This window comes from Lagopus muta, chromosome 7 (assembly GCF_023343835.1).
Source record: "Lagopus muta isolate bLagMut1 chromosome 7, bLagMut1 primary, whole genome shotgun sequence".
NCBI classification, from domain to species: domain Eukaryota; kingdom Metazoa; phylum Chordata; class Aves; order Galliformes; family Phasianidae; genus Lagopus; species Lagopus muta.
The window spans coordinates 127,506-149,804 of NC_064439.1; the positions used below are offsets into that span (position 1 = coordinate 127,506).

A 22,299-nucleotide genomic window follows, 5' to 3' on the forward strand; every position below is an offset into this window, starting at 1 on the left:
GCCCTGGGAAGCCACTTTCATGTCTCTCTTACCAAGCCAGATCAACCATTTCTGCATGCACCCATACCAACAGCGCTCTAGGCAAGAATCCCCAACCCCTGCAGAGCTCACCACTGCTGAGTGTGAGCAATTCTCATTTAGTAAACGGGTGCAACTCTGCCAAACTCTTCCAAATGATTTTTCTTCCACTCATTTTCTACCACTGCTACCAGTGCAGCGAGCTGCTCTGCAGCAGTGCATGTACAGCACACACCTGAAATAGGAGATTCCCCTAGCTTTCTCACACATAAATTTAATACTTCACGACATCTCAATAAAAATTTATAGTCAAACAGATTATACGACTCTTGAATACATTAAAAAAGAGCAATGCTGAGCCGGCATTCTGAGTTTATTGTCTCTGCAAATTTCATAGGAGGCACTCATTCTGGAAAATCAGCTAGGGCAGAACGACTCTATCTGGACTTCTAAATATTTCTGCATTTGAAAGTGCTCTCTACAGTCAAAAGAGATCATGACAGTACAGTCACACAGCAGAGACCACGGAATAAATAATCTCAACCAAAAGCAGACATCGCTATCCAATCAGTTGCACAACGTACAAGAGATTTTAAATTGTTCAAGGGCTAAGTGTAATGCAGAGTATCTGTTTGGCCAGACAGTCCCAACATTTTAGCTGCTTTTTCTTCTTCTTCAAGGTAAAAATGTAAGCACCCCGTTCAGCTCACTCGGAAGTTGTGTGAACATTACCAGCCCCGCTGTGCCCAAAGTCTTTGGTTCACTCATCTCTGTTCATACTCTGCAAAAAACTGCTTCCTTCAACCCACCCAAATATTAACTCAATTCTTTGCCTCCTTCTCTTTCTCATCAGCATAAATCAAAAGCAAATTATTTTTCCTCACCAATTTGTTATCACCACTATTAAGACCTCAATTAATGCCTGTCCTTGAGACTCTTATAGCTCAAAACATGCTATCCATAATTTAAACTACAGTATTAATCTTTCTTTGCTCACTGTATACTGTATTTCTCCACTTTCCTTGCATCTTACTTCACCTCATCTCCTGCCTATTCAGGCTCGTATTTCTTACTCCACTATCTTATACAGCAATCCTGTATCATCACCACAGTCTTGCGGTGTCTTTAGGCACTTCTCTGCCCAATATTCACGTACAGGGAACAAGTTAGATTTTTATTTTCAGTAGTCAATGAGAGAAACTTGTTATCTCTCACTGACCTGCTTAGAGTCTACTTTGGATAAGATTACTTTCACAGAGTCGCCAAATGGTTTGGGTTGGAAGGGACCTTTAAGATCATCCAGTCCCAACCCCTCCTACAGACAGGGACACCTCCTGCCAGACCATATAAGGCACTGGTGGGCACTGGTGCACAGTGCACTCTGATGCCCTTGAGTCACCAAGGGACAAAATCAATTTATATTTCTGGGGTGACTGGGGTTCCAAGAGTTGATCGTGTTGGAGGCCTCCCTTTTGTTGGCAAAGCACCCTATAGTGACTGGCCCAGGGGCTGCCTGTATACTTGGCACTGATTACCTGAGAAGGGGATACTTTAAGGATCCCAAGGAGTATTGATGGGCCTTTGGAATCGCTGCTGTGGACACAAGAGGTGTTAAGCAGCCGCCTGCTTTGCCTGGCCTTCAGAAGATCTGTCTGTTGTGGGGTTGCTATGGGCAAAAGAGCAACAGGTACCGATTGCTACACAAATGGTGCACAGGCGGCAGCACCGCACCAACAGGGATTCTTTGCTCCCCATTCATAAGCTGATTCGTCAGCTAGAGAGTCAGGGAGTGATCAGCAGAACCCACTTGCCTTTTAACAGCCCCATATGGCCAGTGCGTAAAGCCAGTGGAGAATGGAGGCTGACGGTGGACTACCGTGGCCTGAATGAAGTCACACCCCCACCGAGTGCTGCTGTGCCGGACATGTTAGAACTCCTTATGAACTGCAGTCAAAAGCAGACAAGAGGCATGCCACCACTGACATTGCTAATGCCTTCCTTTCCATTCCTTTGGCCATAGAATGCAGGCCAGTTTGCCTTCACCTGGAGGGACATTCAGGATACTTGGAACTATTTGCCCCAGGGGTGGAAATGCAGCCCAATTATTTGCCATGGGTTGATCCAAGTTGCACTGGAGAAGGGCAGTGCTCCTGAGCACCTGCAGAACATTGATGACATCATTGTGTGGGGCGATACAGCAGGGAAAGTTTTTGAGAAAGGAGAGCAAATAATCCAGATCCTTCTGCAAGCTGGTTTTGCTAGTAAGCAAAGCAAAGTGAAAGGACCTGCCCAGGAAATTCTGTTCCTAGGTATGAAGTGGCAAGATGGACGTTGTCACATCCCAATGGATGTGACCAACAAAATCACTGCCATGTCTCCGCCCACTCGTAAGAAAGAGACACAATTGTTTCTGGGCGTAGTGGGCTTTTGGAGAATGCACATCCCAAACCACAGCCTCACTGCAAGTCCCCTTTATCAGGTGATGCGGAAGAATAATTTTATATGGGGCCCTGAGCAGCAGCAGGTTTTTGAGCAGATTAAACTGGAGATAGCCTGTGCCATGGCCCTGGGGCCAGTATGAATGAGACTGGATGTAAAGAACGTCCTCTGCACTGCTGCTGGAGAGAAAGGTCCCACTTGGAGTCTGTGGGAGAGAACTCAGGAGAGACCCAAGGTCGACCCCTGGGATTCTGGAGTAGAGGGGGTCCGAAGAGGGCTACGCTCCAACTGAAAAGAAGATCCCAGCCATGTATGAGGGGGTTCGGGCTGCTTCTGAAGTAGTCGGCTGTACTGAAACACAGCTCCTTCTGGCACTTCGACTGCCAGTGCTGAACTGGATGTTTAAAGGCAAGGTTCCCTCCACTGCCCTACTGATGCCACTTGGAGGAAGTGGATTGCACTGATTACACAATAAGCGCAGGTGGGGAACCTCAGACGTCCAGGAATCTTAGATCATCTTAGCAGTGGCCTGAAGGTAAAATGTTGGAACATCAATGGCAGAAGAGGTATCACATGGTAAAGAGGCCCCACCACACAATGAACTGCCAGAAAATGAACAGAAATTTGTCCTGTTCACAGCTGGATCATGTTGTATGGTGGGGAAGCATCGCAGATGGAAATCTGCTGTGTGGAGCCCCACACGACAAGGTGCAGAGGCCACTGAAGGGAAAGGAGAATCAAGTCAGTTTGCAGAGGTAAAGGCTGTCCAACTGGCTTTAGATATTGCTGAATGGGAAGAGGTGGGCAATGCTTTATACTGACTCATGGATGGTGGCAAATGCGTGATGGGGGTGGTTACAACAGTGGGAACAAAACTGGCAGCGGAGTGGTAAACATATTTGGGTTGCTGAATTGTGGAAAGACATTGCTGCCCAAATGAAGGATGTGGTTGTAAAGGTGCGCCATGTAGATGCCCATGGGCACAAGAGTCAGGCTACTGAAGAACAGCAACATAATCATCAGGTAGACTGAGCTGCCAGAACTGAGGTGGCTCAAATAGACCTGGACTGGCAACACAAGAGTGAATTATTTCTAGCTCGCTGGGCCCATGAGACCTTGGGCCATCAAGGAGGAGATGCAACATTGGGTGGCCTTAATTATAGATGGTATTGCACAGCTTATTCTGTGCAATATGCATATATTATTATATATGACTGTGAAGCATGTGCCACAATTAAACAAGCCAGGAAGATGAAACCTCTCTGGGAGGAAGGGTGATGGTGAAAGTATAAATGTGGGGAGGAGTGGCAGGTTGATTGCACCACCTTGCCACAATCTCGCAACGGTAAGCGCTATGTGCTCACCATGGTGGAGGCAACCACTGGGTGACTTGAAACATATGCAGTACCCCATGCTACCGCCCGAAACACCATATGAGGTCGGGAGAGGCAAACCATGTGGTGACATGGCACCCCAGAAAGAACTGAATGCAATAATGGGACTCATTTCAAAAATTTACTTGTGGATATTTGGGCCAAAGATCATGGGTGGATTTATCCCCTATAGTGCACCAACTTCTGGCAAAATCAAATGATACAATGGATTAAAAACCACGTTGAAAGCAATGGGTGGTGGAACATTTAAACACTGGGAGAAGCATTTGGCAGAAGCCACCTGGTTGGTCAACACTCAAGGATGGGTCAATCGAGATGGGCCTGCCCAATCCAGCTCTCTACATACTGTAGAGGGAGATAAGGTCCCTGTGGTACATGTAAAGAGCACGTTGGGAAAAGCAGTTTGGGTCTTCCCAGTTTCTGGAAAGGGCAAACCTCTGCGTGGAACTGTTTTTTCTCAGGGATCTGGGTCCACTTGGTGGGTGATGCAGAAAGATGGGGATGTTCAATGTGTACCACAAGGGAATTTGATGCTGGGGGATGCATATATACACGTCACAGAATCACAGAATCACAGCATGGCTGGGTTGGAAGGGACCTCAAGGATCACGAAGCTCCAACCCCCCACCAATGCAGGGCCACCAACCTCCCCATTTCACAGCAGCCCAGGCTGCCCAGAGCCCCATCCAACCTGGCCTCCAACACCTCCACGGATGGACGGGGCATCACAGCCTCTCTGGGCAGCTGTTCCAGCCCCTCACCGCTCTCACAGCACACAACTTCCCCTGACATCCAACCTCCATCTGCCCTCCCTCAGCTCCAAACCATTTCCCTCATCCTGCTGCCATCTCCCCTTTCCAAGAGCTGACTCCCCTCCTGGCTGCAGGCTCCCTTGAGGCACTGCAGGCTGCACTCAGGTCACCCCGCAGCTTCTCTTCTCCATGCTGAACAAGCCCAGCTCCCTCAGCCTGTCTTTGTAGGGGAGGTGCTCCAGTCCCCTGATCATCTTTGTGGCTTCCTCTGGACCATCTCCAACAACCCCCAGTCTTTCTTGTACTGAATGTGTACTCATGTACATGAATACACATGTACACATGTGTCTGTGTATATATAATTATACAAATATATATAATTATAGATAATATAATGCATATATATGTGTGTGTATATATATATATATGTGTGCATGTGTTTAATGTTTAATGTTGTATGGGAACTGCTGAATCACGGCCTGAACCCCTGATTGATCACCTGAGGCGAGCAATGAGTCAGGCAGAGGAGCACAGGTGAAGGCAATGCAGCTGTGCTGCCTGGCTCCACCCCTCCTAGAGCTATTTAAGAGGTGGCTACCAGTGGGTTAGGATCTCTTCTGGAGATCTGCTCTGCTGGTATTTTGTGAGTGAGCCCAGGATAGGGGTAAGCCTTCTATTTGTTCTCTTTTGTTATCGTAATCTGCTTTGCCTAACTCTCATGTTTATTTTGTGATTATAGCATCCTAATATTCTTTGATTATACAAATGTATATATTAAGCATGATGTAGTGATGTGGAGTAAGGGGTCGAATGCCATGGTTTTATGATTTTTGGTTATCTGTATTCCATTTTGTAACATCATGGAGTGCTTTGAGAGTTAAAGAGTTGATGCTCCAGTTCCAGGCAGAGAAGAACTACATCCCCAAGAGGACAGAGAACTGTTAGCTGTTCTGTTAACACTTCTGCTCAGAGCAAAAGGTAAAATCCATTTGTAGGTCACTCAATCTTCCCTTTTTTGTACTTGGTAGTGTGTGAGCTCCCTAGATCATCTTGACTTAGCAGCAGAGCAAGGCATTTGGCTTTTGGACTCTCTCATTTAATTGTTTTATTAGCTTCAGTTCTTCTATGATGTTGTCTCTGGCTGGGTAGATGGGGGAAGAGCGGTAGATGTAGTCTACCTTGATTTTAGAAACATATTTGATACTGTTTCCCACGACATCCTTATAACAAAGCTGAGGAAGTGTGGGATAGATGAGTGGACAGTGAGGTGGGTTGAGAACTGGCTGACTGGCAGAGTGCAGAGGGTTGTCATTGCTGGTGCAGAGTCTGGCTGGAGGCCTGTAACCAGCGGTGTCCCCCAGGGGTCGGTGCTGGGTCCGGTCTTGTTCAACATCTTCATCAATGACCTTGATGAGGGGATGGTGGCCACCTTCAGCAAGTTTGCTGATGATACGAAGTTGGGAGGATTGGCTGACAGCCTGAAGGCCATGCTACTATTCAGCAAGACCTGGACAGGCTGAGAGCTGGGCAGAAAAAACCGGATGAGGTTTAACAGAAGCAAGTGTAGAGTCTTGCATCTGGGGAGGAATAATTGCATGCACCAGTACAGGTTGGGGGATGAGCTGCTGGAGAGGAGCTCTGTGGAAAGGGACCTGGGTGTCCTGGTGGACGACAGGTCGGCCATGAGCCAGCAGTGTGCCCTTGTGTCCAAGAGGGCCAATGGCATCCTGGGCTGCATTGCACAGAGCGTGGCCAGCAGGTCGAGGGAGGTGATCCTCCCCCTCTGTTCTGCCCTGCTGAGGCCTCATCTGGAGCACTGCGTCCAGTTCTGGGCTCCCCAGTACAAAACAGACAGGGATCTCTTGGAAAGAGTCCAGCGGAGGGCCACAAAGATGGTGAGGGGCCTGGAGCATCTCTGCTATGAGGAAAGGCTGAGTGAACTGGGTCTGTTCAGCCTCGAGAAAAGAAGACTGAGAGGGGACCTGATCCAGGTCTATGAATATCTGAGGTGTGGGGGCCATAGTGGTGAGGCCAGGCTCTTTCCAGTGGTACGTGGAGACAGGACAAGGGGAAATGGACATAAGCTGCAGCATAGGAAGTTCTGCACAAATGTGCACAAGTACTTCTTTAGGTAAGGTGACGGAGCACTGGAACAGGCTGCCCAGGAGGTGGTGGAGTCCCCTTATCTGGAGATGTTCAAGTCTCGCCTGGACACCTACCTGTGCGACCCTGCTTTGGCAGGGGCTTGGTCTTGATGATCTCCAGAGGTCCCTTCCATCCCCTACAATTCTGTGATTTAATTCCAATTATATTTTTTCATATTGTATTATCTTGCATTCCACTATCTTATTTAGTAAATTAGTTGTTTCTCCTCATATTGTTGCAGCTGTTTTGGTTTTAGGCCCATCTCTCTAGGGGACCCTTTTTCCCATTTCCCTTTCCCAGGGTGTGGGTCCCTGGGACCCCATCCCAGCAGTCACAGAACCAGGTTGAACCATCCCTTAAGCTGTTGACAGGGTCAGACCACAGCAAGGTAGCAACTGGGGAACCAGGTGAGTCTCAGCCAGCAGTGTGCATATGTGTGCATTGGCGCTTGTGTATGTCTGTGCCTCTGTGTGGACACGTACACTTGTGTGTGCATGTGAGGCTACCTGTACCATCATTTGGAGTAAGGCTGCAGCCTTGAGGGCCTGAATGGCCAGGCAAATATTAGCAAACAGGGAGACTTGGATCAAGAGACAGATAGCAGAAAGACAGTGTCCAAGCCCAGCTGTCAGTAGGACACATCTAAAAATTCACTGAAAATTAGCTGACTTCCATTCTGCTCAGCTAGAGATGGATGGCAATGAGAACACTTGTGATCTTTGTGTTCATAAAAGAGCTCTGTGTAACTTCCTCTTTTGATCTGTGTTGGTGGCCACGTGTGTTACATAGAATCGCAGACTCATAAATGTTGGAAGAGACCTCTGAGACCCTAAAGTCCAACCCCAACCTATCCCCACCATGCCCACTAACCATGTCCCCAAGTGCCACATCTCCATGGTTCTTGAGTACTTTCAGGGATGGTGACTCCACCACTTTCCCAGGCAGCCTGTTCCAATGCCTAACTACTCTTTCAGAGAATAAATGTTTCCAAATATCCAACCAGAACGTCCTCTGGCACACCTTGAGGCCATCACCTCTCATCCTATTGCTATTACCCGGCAGCAGAGGCCTACTCCTACCTCACTCCAACCTCCTTTCAAGAGTTGGTGAGAGTGATGACGTCCCCCCTGACCTCAGCCACTCCCCGTAAGACTTGTATTCCAGACTCTTCATCAGCTTTGTTACCCTTCTCTGAATGTGCTCCAAGGCCTCAGTGTCTTTCTTGCAGTGAGAGGCTCGAAACTAAACAGGATTGCTAAACCCCTCTCCATCATCATTGAAAGATCTTGGCAAATGGGAGAGGTGCCTGAAGACTGGAGGATGGCCAGCATCACTTCAGCCTTCAAAGAGGGCAAGAAGAAGGATCCAGGAAACTACAGGCCAGTCAGCCTCACCTCTGTTCCTGGAAAGGCGATGGAACAATCTGTTGTGGATGCCACCTCCAAGCAATTGGAAGACAAGAAGGTTATCAGGAGTAGTCAGCATGGGTTCACCAAGGATAAATCATTCTTGACCACCCTGATAGCCTTCTATGATCTCATCACTGGCTAGGCAGATGGGGGGAGAGCAGTGGATGTTGTGTACTTTGACTTCAGCAAGGCATCTGACAGCATCTCCCACAACATCCTTGTTACAAAACTTAAAATATGTGGGATAGATGAGCAGATGGTGAGGTGGATTGAAAACTGTCTGACTGGCAGAGCTCAGGAAGTTGTCATTAGCAATGCAGAGTCTGGTTGTAGGCCTGTAACTAGTGGTGTTCCCCAGGGGTCGGTGCTGTTCCAGTTTAATTCAACATCTTCATTAATGACCTGGATGAAGGGATAGAATGCACCCTCAGCAAGCTTGCTGATGATACAACACTGGGAGGATTGGTTGTCACACCTCAAGGCTGTGCTACCATTCAGTAAGACCTGGACAGACTGGAGAGTTGGGCAGGGAGGAACATGATGAAGTTTAACAAAAGCAAGTGTAGAGTCTGACGCTTGGGGAGGAATAATTGCATGCATCAGAACGGGTTAGGGGATGATCAGCTGGAGAGGAGCTCTGCAGAGAAAGACCTGGGGGTCCTGGTGGGCTACACGTTGGCCATGAGCCAGCAGTGTGCTCTTGTGGCCAAGAAGGCCAATGGGTCCTGGGGTGCATTAAAAAGAGCACGGCCAGGAAAGTGAGAAAGGTGACCCCTCTACTCTGCCCTGGTAAGGCCACATTTAGACTACTGTGTCCAGTTCTGTGCTCCCTTGTTCAAAACAGACAGAAATCTCCTAGGAGTCCAGCAGAGGGCCACAAAGATGGTGAGGGGCCTGGAGCATCTCTGCTATGGAGAAAGGCTGAGTAATCTGGGTCTGTTCATCCTGGGGAAAAGAAATCTGAGAGTGAGTCTGATAAACATGGGAAGGAAAGAGGGAGGCAAATGGATGAGGCCAGGCTCTTCTCCATGGTGCATAGCAATAGGACAAGGAGTAATGGCCTAAAACTTGAACATAAGAAGTTTGGTATTAACATGCAGAACTTCTTTAAGATAAGGGTGATGGAGAACTGGAACAGGTTGTCCAAGGGGTTGTGGAGTCTCCACCTGTGCAGATATTCAGGACTTGTCTGGATACCTATCTGTGAGATGTACCTGCTTCAGCAGGGGGGTTGTGTTCAATGATCTCTTCAGGTGCCTTCCAGCCCCTGCAATTCTGTGACTGTATGTAAATGGTATCAAAGTATGGCCTCACCAGTGCCTTGAACACAGAGGGATGATCACCTCCCTTCTCCTGCTGACTGCATTATTTCTGATACAAGCCAGGATGCCACTGGCCTTCTTGGCCACCTGGGCACACTGTTAGCACACTGTGTTCAGCTGGCTGTCAACCAGCACCCTCAAGTCACTTTCCTCTGTGCAGTTTACCAGCCACTCTGCACCAAACTTGCAGCAATGCATGGGGTTGTTGTGACTAAAGTGAAGGACCTAACACTCGGTCTTGCTCAACTTCACCCCACTGGCCTCAGTCAACTGATCCAGCCTGCCCACATCCCTTTGTAGGGCTTTCCTAGGCTCAGGCAAATCGACAATTTTTCTGAACTTGGTGTCATCTGCAGACTTACTGAGGGTGCATTCAATCCTTTCATCCAGATCATCAATAAACATATTAAACCCCCATCAGTATTGGGCCCCAATACTGATGCCTGGGAAATATCACTTGTTACCAGCTGCCAGCTGGATTTAACTCCATTTGCCACTACTCTACCCAGCAATCCAGCTAGTTCTTCACCCTGTAAAGAGTGTACCTGTCCAAGCTGCCAGCTTATCCAGCAGTACTGCGGGAGACTGTCCTGGTTTCAGCTGGTAAAGAGTTCATTTTCTTCATAGTGACTGGTGTGATGCTGTGTCTTAGCTTCAGGAGAGAAACAAGGTTGATAATACATTGATGTTTCTAGTTGTTGCTGAGCAGTGTTGTACAAAGCAAAGGACATTCCAGTTGTTCAGGTTCTCTTATTGCTCTGCCAGCAAGGAAGCTGGGGAACACAAATAGCTGGGAGAGAACAAACCAGGACAGCTGATCTAAACTGGGCAAAGAGATATTTGTAGAATCATAATCATATAATCATAGACTGGCCTGGGTTGCAAAGGAGCACAATGCTCATCCAGTTCCAACTCCCTGCTGTGTGCAGGTCGCCAATCAGCAGCCCAGGCTGCCCAGAGCCACATCCAGCCTGGCCTTGAATGCCTGCAGGGATGGGGCATCCACAGCCTTCCTGGGCAACCTGTTCCAGTGCCTCACCACCCTCTGGGACAAAAATTTCTTCCTTGTATCCAACCTAAACCTCCTCTGTCTCACTTTAAAAATACCATATGACATCATGTAAGAAAACTATAAAGCTGAGCAAAGTTGGCTGTGGGAGGCCAGCTAGGCATCAGTCAGCGGGTGGTGGGTTATTGGTTTGTACATCACTTGTTTTGAGTACATATATATATATGTGTATATATATATATGAAATTATTCAATTATCAGTACTGTTATTTCTCTCTTCCCTTTCTGCCCTAGTATCTCTACCTATGAGTTCTACTTTTTTTTTTTCCAATTTTCTCTCCCCATTTGACGGAGAGGAGAGGGAATGTGAGAAAAAAGGCTGTGTGACATTTGTCTCTTTGCCAGGTTAAACCACAACAGAGACAGAGTCAAAGGCTTTACTGAACTCTAGGTCAGGCTACATCAAAAGCCTTTTCCTCATCCATCAGGGGGTTACCTGGTCATAGAAGAAGATGAGGTTGGTCAAGCAGGACCTGCCTTTCATGAACCCATGTTGGCTAGGCCTGATCCCCTGGTTGTCCCACACATGCCGTGTCATCTCTTTCAAGATGATCTGCTCCATAACCTTAGCTGGCATTGAGATCAGGATGACAGGCCTGTAGTTCCCCAAATCATCATTATGACCCTTCTTGTAATTTGGCATCACATTAGCAAGACGTACCTGATTGACCAGGACTGCTGATAAATGACAGAAAGCAGCTTGGCAATCATCTCTGCCAGCTGCTTCAGCACCCTTGGGTGGGTCCCACCCTGCCCACGGACTTCTGACAGCACAGGTCACTAACTGAATTGCAGGGGGTTTATTCTGCTCTTTATCCCTGTATTACAGCTCAGGAGGCTGAGTATCCTGAGGATAACTGGTCTGATATTAAAAACATAAGAAGACACTGAGAACCTCAGCCATTTCATCATCCTCAGTGGTAATATTTCCTGCCACATCCAATGAAGGATAGAGATTCTCCTTGGTCCTCCTCTTGCTGCTAATATATTTGTAAAAACACTTTTTATTATCTTTAACAATGATTTTTTTTCTGAGTTTTTTTCTTTCTAATTTTCTCTCTGCAAATACGTGTATTTGCAGTGTATATGGACGCACATGCATCTGTGTGCACTTACTGGGAATACGTGCTCAGCCCTGCTGCTGGTTGGATTTGCAGTAAAGGAGCTGTGGCAGCCTCTCAGGCTTTCAGGTCCAGCCTAATTCCCTTAACACACACCTTGGAAGACCATAATCGATCCACCTCATGTGCTCTGAAGTGTTTTTAGTTGTAAACAAGCCTTGTTAGTTTCCCACAGAACACAACAGATCTACTAAATAGTTCAGAGGGTTCTGAAATCCTATAGCATGTAGAGTGGACCACACTTTATGCCGCCTTCCAGGGGATTCATTACACTGTCTGTGAAACTCTGCTTCTATTTCCCTGACAATGATATCAGGCCCTGAATCAAATCCTAACATCAAGCTCTGCTCACTTCACTGTATTTCCATTGCATGTGACTTATTCAACCCTTGAAAGCAAATCCAAATGAGAAATCCCTTTCTCATATTACACTCTTTGATGCATGGCACCAAGCCACATGGAAGATAGACAAAATATATATATATATATATGCCATGTGATACTTTACTCCTGGACCAGTACCTTGTTGTCCAATGCTGTAATCTCCTGTTGGTTAGCTGTTGAGAGAAGAAAACTACTCATCTGTCCCTTTAATGGGTCTTCAACTTCTACATCTATGTCATAACAAGCCGTCTTCTTCTGATCATTGGGGTCAACACTACAGAGAGGATAATAGAATATTATAAGAACTGCTGTAATGAATCAGAGTAAATACCCATCCAGATCCATATCCAGGATATATTTTCTGCAAAGGACTGTTGCAGATGCTGGGAGAAGAGTTTAAGAACTGGTTACCTATATATACATGCATATCCTAGCGTATTGTCTTATCTTTCATCAGTTAGAATTCAGACTTTTGAGTCAGGTTTTGTCCAAACTATAAACTTTAACAGCTACTAATGCTCAATCTTAAATTAAATTGCCTCACATTTTCTGAGAACAGTTATAGCTTCAGCCTCCGAAGTAATTTCCAGTTGTAAACAACATTTCAATATCATTTCTGTTCCACTGCATCCATTTAGGGTAAGTAAAACCGTACACTATCATTCTGGATGTGAGCACTTAATTGGTTATCAGTTCCAATGCTAATTATTGAGTTGGAGGACCATGACTGGGGGAGCAGTGACTTTCCACTTGAAGTCGCTGAAACTGTAAGAGATCAGTTGCAAAAGTTAAACGTTCTGGGGGCCTGATGGGATTCATCTCTAAGCACTGAGAGAGTTAGCACGTTAGAACTGGACCTCTATCAACAATTTACTAAAGGTCTTGGGATACTGTGGAGATTTCTGTTCACTGGAACAGAATGTTATAATGATCTAAAAGAAGGTCAAGAGAGAAAACCTACCAAAAGCTACAATCTAATCTCAGTACATGAAAAAAATATAGTTTCCTAGGTACTATCAAAGGATATTTAAAAAACAAAGATGTTATCAGGCATAGTCAACACGGATTCACAGTGGGAAAAGCCTGCCTCAGTAACGTGATCTCTTTACACAATCACATCACCACACAGTGGGTCAAGAAAAGGCAGAGGTTGTAATCTCACTGGATTTTAGTAAGGCCTTTGATACCGTCCCTCACAGAATCCTTCTGAGCAAATCGTTGAACCATGACCTGAGAAGGGTCACACTGGCTGATGAAGTGGCTGAACAGCAGAGCTCAAAGAGCTGTAGTGATGTGTGGCTACACCTGGCTGGCCATCAGTCTCTAGCAGTGTTCCCTAGGTCTCAATTCTAAAGTCAGTCTTGTTCAACACATTTATCAGTGATCCAGATCAGGAGTTGAACGCAGCCTCAGGAAGTTTGGTGACAGTACTAAACTGCGAGATGCTGCCGACTCTCTTGAGTGACGAGAAACCTTGTAGAGGGATCTAAGTAGATTGGATAATTGGGCAATTGTTAATTGCATTACATTCAGTAAGAACAAATGCTGGTTTCTGCATCTGGGATGGAGGAATGCCAGACAAGTGCAGATTGGAAGATGAATCATGGAGAATAGCAAAACTGTAGGGTCTGGAAGGGACCTCCAGAGATAATCTAGCCCAGCCCCCTGCAAAGCAGGCCCCCCATAGCAGGCTGCACAAGTAGGTGTCCAAGCAGGTCTTGAATATCTCCAGAGGAGAATCCACAACCTCTCCAGACTGCCTGTTTCAGTGCTCCATCACCCTTACTTGTGAGGAAATTCCTTCTCATATCGGTGTGGAACTTCCTGTGCTCCAGTTTATGGTTGTTTCCCCTTGTCTTGTTGCCTTGTCCTCACAGACTGCTGAAAAGAGCTTGGCCGCATCTCCTCAACTCCCACACTTCAGATGCTTATAAACATTAATTAGATAATCAGATGATTCCTCAGTGTTTCCTCCTAGCAGAGCTTTTTCCAGACCATTCATCACCTATGGGCTCTTTCCAGATTCTCATGTATGGGGGAGCTGGGAACAGGACAAAGTACTCCAGATGAGGCATCACCAGGTCTGTGTAGAGAGGAAGGATTACTTCCCTTGTTCTGCTGGCCATGCTCTTTTTAATGTACCCCACAATACCAATGGTCTTCTTGGCCACAAGAGCATATTGATGGCTCATGGTCAACCTGCTGTTCTCCAGGGCTTCCAGGTCCTTCCCTGCAGAGATGCTTTTCAGGATAGGATTCACAAGAATGACACAAAGCTGCACCAGGGGAGGTTCAAAGTAGGAGACAGATATCTCCTGGCTAGCTAGAAATGTGCTGGTGGACTGGAGACTGGCAAACGTGACACCCATCTTCAAAAAGGGCAGGAAAGATGACCCTGGTAGCTACAGACCTATCAGTCTCACCTTGATGCCAGGGAAGGTTATGGAACAGATAATCTTGGGAGCCATTATGGACCTATTAAAGATCAGCCAGAGGATCAGGCCCAGTCAGCATGGGTTTACGAATGGTAGATCCTGTGTGACAAACCTGATTTCATTCTATGACAAGGTGACCCACTTAGTGCATGAGGATAAGGCTGTCGATGTGGTCTACCTGGACTTCAGTAAAGCCTTTGACACTGCCCCGCACAACATTCTTATGGAGAAGCTGGCTGCCCATGGTTTGATGGATGTACGCTCTGCTGGGTGAAACATTGGCTGGATGGCCGGGCCCAAAGAGTTGTGGTCAGTGGAGTTTAATCCAGTTGGCTGCCAGTCACAAGCGGTGTTCCCCAGGGCTCAGTACTGGGGCCACTTCTCTTTAACATCTTTATTAACGATCTTGATGAGGGGATCGAGTGCACCCTTAGTAAGTTTGCAGAGGACACCAAGCATTGATGTGCCTGAAGGGAGAAGGGCACCACAGAGGGACCTGGATAGACTGGATCAATCAGCCAAGGTTAACTGTATGAGTTTCAGTGGGGCCAAGTGTCAGGTCCTGCATTTTGGTCACAACGACCACAGGCACCCCTACAGGTTTGGGGAGAAGTGGCTGAAAGCTGCCTGGTGGAAAGGGACCTTGGTGTAGTGATGGACAGTCAGCTGCTGATGAGCCAGCAGCATGCTCAGGTGGCCAAGAAAGCCAATGGCTTCCTGGCTTGGATTAGGAATGGCGTGGTGAGCAGAACAGTGGAAGCCATCTCTGCTTACAAACTATTTGGATGTGGTGCTCAGGGATGTGATTTAGCAGAGGGTTGTTAGAGTTAGGGTAGTATGGGTGGGTTGTGGTTGGGCTTGATGATCTTTAAGGTCTTTTCTAAACTGAGGAATTCTATGACTGGAAACATTTCTTCACTATCAAGGTGGTTAAAGACTGAAATGGGCTTCCTCGTGAGGTGATTGATGCCCCACGTCTGTCATTTGAATAATGCTCTCATTATTGCACTTTAATTTCTGGTTAGCTGTAAAGTGGTCAGGCAGTTGAATTAAATTATCTTTCTAGGTCTCTCCAATTGAACTATTCTAATTTCTTAATTTTCATATAAAGCAAATCACCTTTATCTTGATGCCTGATAGATTCTTCAAAAAACACAGCCACTCATGCCTTCCTGCTACAGAAGCTACACTGAATTTTCCCAAATATATCACATTTATCACACACCTATTAACTTCATCCTCTTTTATAGTTAGTATAATTTGGCTTCCAGTATCCAGGACTAATCTTGGTGCATCTGAATCTCCGGGCACAAGGATGTGACATTCTGGAGTTAAGGCTCACAGGGAGCCTCAAGGGGGCTTCGGGGGCTGCAGAACGTGCCTGCCCAGAGAAGCTGCCAGAGCTGGGTTCGTCCAGCCCTGAAGAAGAGACCTGGGGAACTGACTCAATGGATGGAACTTTTTAAGATTTTATAACTCATAATTGTAATTAAAAGGGATAAATAAACATCAAACAGGTTCACAATACAAGAATATTGAAGAACTACATTTTGTAGAACACTTGTGTAATGGTAAGAGGTGGGAGGTGGCTTGCTTCTTTGCAGAAATGGAAAATGCTACCTGTAATTTGAGATATGAGAGCAACAAAGAATAGCTCTAGCTCCAGCTTAGGCTCACATAAGATTTTATTTCTGTAAGTTTTAAATCTGATGCATTCAGTTTTACATAGTTCAGAAACTATTATCCACTCTTTTTTGTGGCATCCTCTTTCAGGATACGTACCATATAAAAAGTATTTTTGCAGATTATAATCTTTCTGTTCATTTCTATTTAATTTCCACTTCATTCTCACTTCATTTTTTTGTTGCTTTCTCAAAAAGCAGGGATGGTTTGTATCTGAACATTAGTTCTAAAATGCTACAATGAGATTAGAATAGCTCCTGTTTCCATCTGTGTGCATCCTAAAAATCTAAAATGAATAACTAATCTAGGTGACCTTCTTGTACAAGACAGGCCTAGAGATAAATCTGAAAAGCACACATTTAAAATCACCAGCACTTAAAGATCCCTGCAGTGGCTGACTGCTGCTCCAGTGGTTGACTACACTCACTGTTAAGAATTTAACTCAGTGAGCAGGAGAAAGGGTCTGTGATTCTGTTCAAAGCCAAGCTGGACAAGGCCAGCAGAAATGTGATGCGATCCGAACCAGCTTTGAGTTGGTCGTGGGGAAGTCTCAGGTGACCAGTGTTGGCTTCTACATCATTCTGCAATTTCAGTAGTCTAAATCTACTTACTCCCATTACATTCAGTGCCAAACTTCAAGATATTTTTTCTTTTGCTGAGACTACAAGCATTATATTACCCCTTGAACAAACATCGTATCTCCTCTTCTCGGCAAATTAACGCTTCCCCCATCCACAGCCTGATCTCACTATAGCATAATACTGTCCAGTTCTGTGTGGTGCGCAGAGTATGTCAGAGAACACTACTGCCCACAGCATCCTCCTCTTCAGCTTCTAGCTGAAAGAAGTTATCTTGCGCCCGGGACTTCTTTGCCAAAAATACTGTCAGTTAGTTCCTTGCCATATTTTTCCCTAGATAATGACTACGTGCCTCTGAGGACCTCAGCTTTTTCTTTTTGCTCCATCAAAAGGTCAAAATTATCTTCAGTGACAGTACATACACAGTTATCAACTCATACAGTGGTCAAAAGCCACTTTTAGACTGTTTTACATAGTCAAATTAATTGAAAAACGAGTTTTATTTTTACAGCCTTTGTAACTTTAAAATTTCTTATCACATGTATTACAGAGTTGAAACAAAAAATCATTTTTAAGCATATTCAGGAATATTTGTTGTCAATATTCTGTAGGAAATTAATTTCCTAACCTCAGTTAATGGTAACATTTAAATACTCTGAGTTTTGATCAGGACTACAAAGGAACTTAGAAGAGACTGAAGTAGCCAACAGCAAGTTTGCAGTTCTCAATCTCTCCCCTCCTCCCAAGTTGTCACTTAAGTATGGAATGTGCTGGATGTGCCCTACATATATGTAAAGCTGTATATTAACCATGCCAAAAATATGCCTGTTTTGGCAAGGATTCCAGGAAGTTCACTGCTTTGGCTGCAATATCCTTCACTGAATCTTGTCATTCTTTAGATTAACTCTTTAGAGGATCCTTGAATAGCCTGCCTTCTTCAAGGAGGACTAGCACCCAAACCAGCTGATCCAATCCCAACCAAGCATGCAGACTGGCCACTGTATCTGAAACCATTACACTGTTACATATCTGACATAATCGGGTGGTTAGAATGAATGTCTGTGATATTTTAACTCCCTTTTTCCCCCCCCCCCCCCAGTGGATTCAAACTTGTTCTTCTCCCATTAGGAAGGAAATCCGATCAACTCTCAATATTATTTTAGTATGGATAAGAAGAGTGAGTTTTGCACTCTCCTATAGAAATGGTGCCACTCCGCTGAAAGTAATTCCGAATTACATAGACCAGAACATCAAAGAGAACAAACACATGAAGTCCAAGGCTCTGACCAGGATGTCAGAAAACCTGGATTCTGGTCCGTGTGACAGTAGCTGCTTCTGCATTCATGCACTTTGCACCTGACAGTGCTGAGCTGACGGCCAAGCTTACCTGATGATATGGTTTATCACGATAGGATCTGGTGGCAGCAGCAAGTTAGTCAGTCTCTGAGGGATTTCCGAAAACTTTAGCCGTGGACAGTCAAAAATCTGGAATACAATGAAGCCTGTTACCCTCCAGAATCTAATTTGCAGTTAAGAAAGTAAACCATTGGTTCAAAGGTAAGGGGATTCTGTAAGCTGTAATTCTGTCCCCTGGCCAAATACCAGCTGTTACACTTTGCTCACAAACCCTCCCTTTAAGAGCTTTCAAAATAAGCGAGGTATCCTGGAAGCTATGGAAAAACAAAGCCAGGTAAGGTAATGATAGCTCATATATCATCACTTTCACTAAACTGATGTAGCCTTATTTACAGAAGGCGTGGAGATCCCTCCAAGCGTCCCTCATGGTTAATTCTAGAGGTTGTTGTGAAAGACAAAAAGTCTTAGTGTGCTACTTTGAAAACAGCATGCAGACCACTGAGAGCATCTTAGGATTTGAAGCACGTTTAGGAAGATAGCCTTTCTAATCATGTCTTTCATGTCTTCTGCCTTTCTTAGAAGGAGAAAAGAAGGGATGGAAAAGACTCTAAATATGATCTGGTACTCAGAAGCAGCAGACTTTATCATGTCACTGAGATACCATCTTATGCTAAGAAAAAACCAAACAACTATAAATCAGGACAGTGAAAAAGAGCTTTTCTTCCTGGAAAGGCTTTTGTGCAGGTCATAAACCATCAGATTCCTGATAACACTGGCAAATGGAGGAGGTGCTTACTTCTATTCTTTTATGAGTTGTATGTCAGTGTCTGTTGAAAACCATTCAGTACTGAAGACTGCAAATTATTAAGCAAAAATTCAGAAATTTTGCTCCATCAAAAGTTTGCAGATGGATATTACAGACCACCTTGAAAGAGACACCGTGTCTAGAAAGGAATTACCTGCTGGAAGTACTTGTCACAGTTAATGTATTCCTTATCATGGGAATCTTGCAGCTTATTTGTTTTGATGTACTGCCACAGAGCCTGGATGATAGCTGATCGGGTCTGCGTGTGTATCCCCAGCAAACGGGCCAGTCGTGGGTCCAGTTTGAACTGCGGAGGCTGCAACACAGTGAGAAGGAGAGAGATGGTAACAGAGAGAATAACAGACACCTGCCCAGATAGAGCTTCAGCTTTAGTTTTCTGAGGACTTTGTTCCACACGTGAAGTGCCCCTTTCAGTGGTGGAAGCTGCATGAACAAATTGCTCAGATGTGCACCACCTCCATGGAATGACGATGCCTAGTGCTTGAAAAGGAAGAGGGACACCATACATGTGCTGTGCAAACCAGCTACCTGCATCACCTGCTGCAGACAATGAGCTGCACAGTCAGAAGTTTCTCTTTACTTTCTATGCAGTCTGGCTTTAGGGACCGGAAGACAAAAAAGAATGATCCTGCCTCAGAACTAATGGAGATTAGCCACAAATTGAGAGCATGAATTCAAGATGACACTTCTGCTATTCCTAATAATCAATCAGCTGCCTCCCATCAACAAACTCCATTGGAACTCTTTTTTTCAGACATGCTTCCAAAGTTCCGCTGCATAGCAGAAACTGCACCTGGTTACAACTTGCCAATGGAATCTATTTCTCCTGACTTCTGTGATACAACTCCTCAATGGCCCTGCTTTACATTTCCAACAATATACATTCTTTAGGTACCCTGGCGTCTGGTGCCTCTTCACAAGTGCACTCATGCTCACATTTAATATTTGCCACATTTTTCTGCATTGTTGGCTTTCAGGTCACCCAAAGTCAGATTTATAACAAGACAAAACTTCGGGTAAGAAAACATGCTTAAAAGCATAAATTTATACTAATGGTGATCATAACAAACTCTAAATATATTTTCCTAACAGTCAGGATAGCAGCTATATCAGCACCTCAGTTAGGTCATACATTCTCTAAAATTAATAAAACTCTATTCTAGGAAGACTAAAGACTATCCTAATTTTTTTTTTTTTCCCTTTTTCTTTGTTTGTTTCCTGTGACTGGAATCAGGAAACTGATTTGTAAGTAAGCTTTGCCAGCTCTGAAGTGAAGATCTCTTATCTTATGTCTGTGTTCAGTACAGACACTTCCAGTACAGAAGGTATTACTAATAAAAGAGAGGAATCAGGAATGCTGAAACAGTGCAATGACAGGTCTGTCCCACTCAGGGCAATGTTTTATGCCAGATTAGAATAACAGCGTAACACAAATGTAACAGCCTCAGGAAGCTGTGCAGTCTGCTCTGACAGAACGCTGCCACAGCTGCTCTGCTGCTCAGGTACCTCCAGCAAGAGCCATTCCTTTGAAACGCAGCATACAGGAAACCTCCCCTTCACGTGCATCTTACCTCACTATTTAGCAAGAAGTCTGAACAGGCAACATATATTCTTTCTGCAGGTGATAGTAATCATCATCATGCCAAGAACAGTATTTTGCCAGATGATAACAGAAACTCATTTGATGAGCTCTCTTAATATTTTCCCTAATCTGGCAGTTCAGTATAACTATAATCTCTTTGGTCAACGTGACATTCCGAGCCCACATTTATTATATCTTGATGAACGTGATGGGATGAATTGACTCTGTTGCAGCATGCCCCAACGGTGCATTTTCCATGACAAAAGCACACACTGACCTGGTAATCCAACATGAGGAGTAGCGTGCACCGCACACTGACATCACCAGGTCTTTTCACCTGGAAGCCATCAGTCTCCTGAGTTGTGGGAGTTCTGTGCCACTGCCAAAAACAAATCAATCAATAAATAAAGCCAATTAACGCGGTCAGCCTTTTTTTCCCCACTGATGCAGAAAACTCTGTGCGCCCATCAATGGAGCACCTCGCACTGCGCTCCAAGCAAAAATAAGACAAGCAGTAAGCCCTGGAAATCTTGCGATTAAAAACCAAACCAAAAAACCCACGTTGTTTCTTGCTCCGCCCTCACAAGGCTGTTTCAGCGTACAACCTGTTTGGATGCTAGTATGCTTCACTTGTCAGGAGAACTGTGCACACTTTTTTTCATTACACGAATTCTTAGAGGCAAACCACATCACCACTACACCTGTGATTTCATACTATATAGATTCTGTTAGTAAGCACTCCAAAAAAGAACGATATTTTGAAGCTTCTGAAAACACCATGAGATAATAAACTCAATGTAACTTAAGGTAGGTAACGGGCACGTAGCTGTTTGTCTGTGTTAGTACAGTGTATGAATGCAGAGGTGCATGAACTTCCTACCTCCACAAGATGGTTGTCAGGTCCATAGAGATCTTTGTCCAGTTCAATGACTAAACTCTTAAAAAAAGATGAAAACTTCCGTTTCTGTTTGCTGAGCTGTATAACCAGAAGAAACAAATGTTTTAGACTGCGTGTAGTAGCCTGTGTTACGTGCTTTCTTCTCAGGCTCTCCTCTCATACAGATCACAAGCGTGCCCTGTCTAATCGAGTTTCCCCTCTGACAAATGCAGAGAAATGTGCAAAAATCCAGCAGTGGTAGAACGGTACAGCGAGGGAAAAGTCTTCCTTGACTGTGAACAAGGTCACTGCATCCCTTTTAAGTTTGTATTTTTTTCCATAAATGCCAAATTCTTTGTCTAAATTCTCAAACAGCAGCAAGTCTTACAGATCAGTCATACACTAAGTGTCTCCTTTTACATTTTCCCTCTTCATCTAATTAGTAGTACTTGCTGTTTGCTCTACAGTTCATATTGTCTAATTAAAAACCTAGGAGGTCTATCTCACTTTCTGGGCTATACACTCCACAGTGCTTCTTTCAATCATAGAATCACTTGAGTTGGAAGGGACCTCTGAAGGCCATCAGGTCCAACTTCCCTGCTGTGAACAGAGTCACCTACAGCTCCATCAGGTGCTCAGAGACCCATCCAGCCTAACCTCAAACATCTCCAGGGATGGGGCACCCACTTCCCCTCTGTTCAGCCTGTGCCAGTGCCTCACCGCCCTACTGCAAGCAACTTCTTCCTAATATCCAGTCTTAACCTCCCCTCCTTTAGTTTGACACCATTTCCCCTTGCGCTATCACAGCAGACCTTGCTAAAGAGTCTTTCCCCTTCCTTCTTACAATCCCCTTTAGATACTGCAGCACCCCAGGTGAGGTTTCAATGACTTTATTCTTATTTACTGGAA

The 22,299-nt window shown here is 45.1% G+C and overlaps 1 protein-coding gene across 5 annotated transcripts in view; it reads right to left on the minus strand.

The window, feature by feature from the left end:
- SMARCD3 (SWI/SNF related, matrix associated, actin dependent regulator of chromatin, subfamily d, member 3) overlaps positions 1-22,299 on the minus strand; it is a 251,183-nt gene that overhangs the window by 7,251 nt on the left and 221,633 nt on the right. For all 5 annotated transcript variants that reach the window (XM_048951411.1, XM_048951415.1, XM_048951414.1 and 2 more), the window contains 5 exons: positions 21,394-21,489; positions 20,791-20,892; positions 19,065-19,226; positions 18,137-18,234; positions 12,192-12,327 (listed from right to left, as the gene is read on the minus strand). In XM_048951411.1, coding sequence (XP_048807368.1) covers positions 12,192-12,327; positions 18,137-18,234; positions 19,065-19,226; positions 20,791-20,892; positions 21,394-21,489 — 594 coding nt within the window. The remainder of the gene's footprint in view (positions 1-12,191; positions 12,328-18,136; positions 18,235-19,064; positions 19,227-20,790; positions 20,893-21,393; positions 21,490-22,299) is intronic.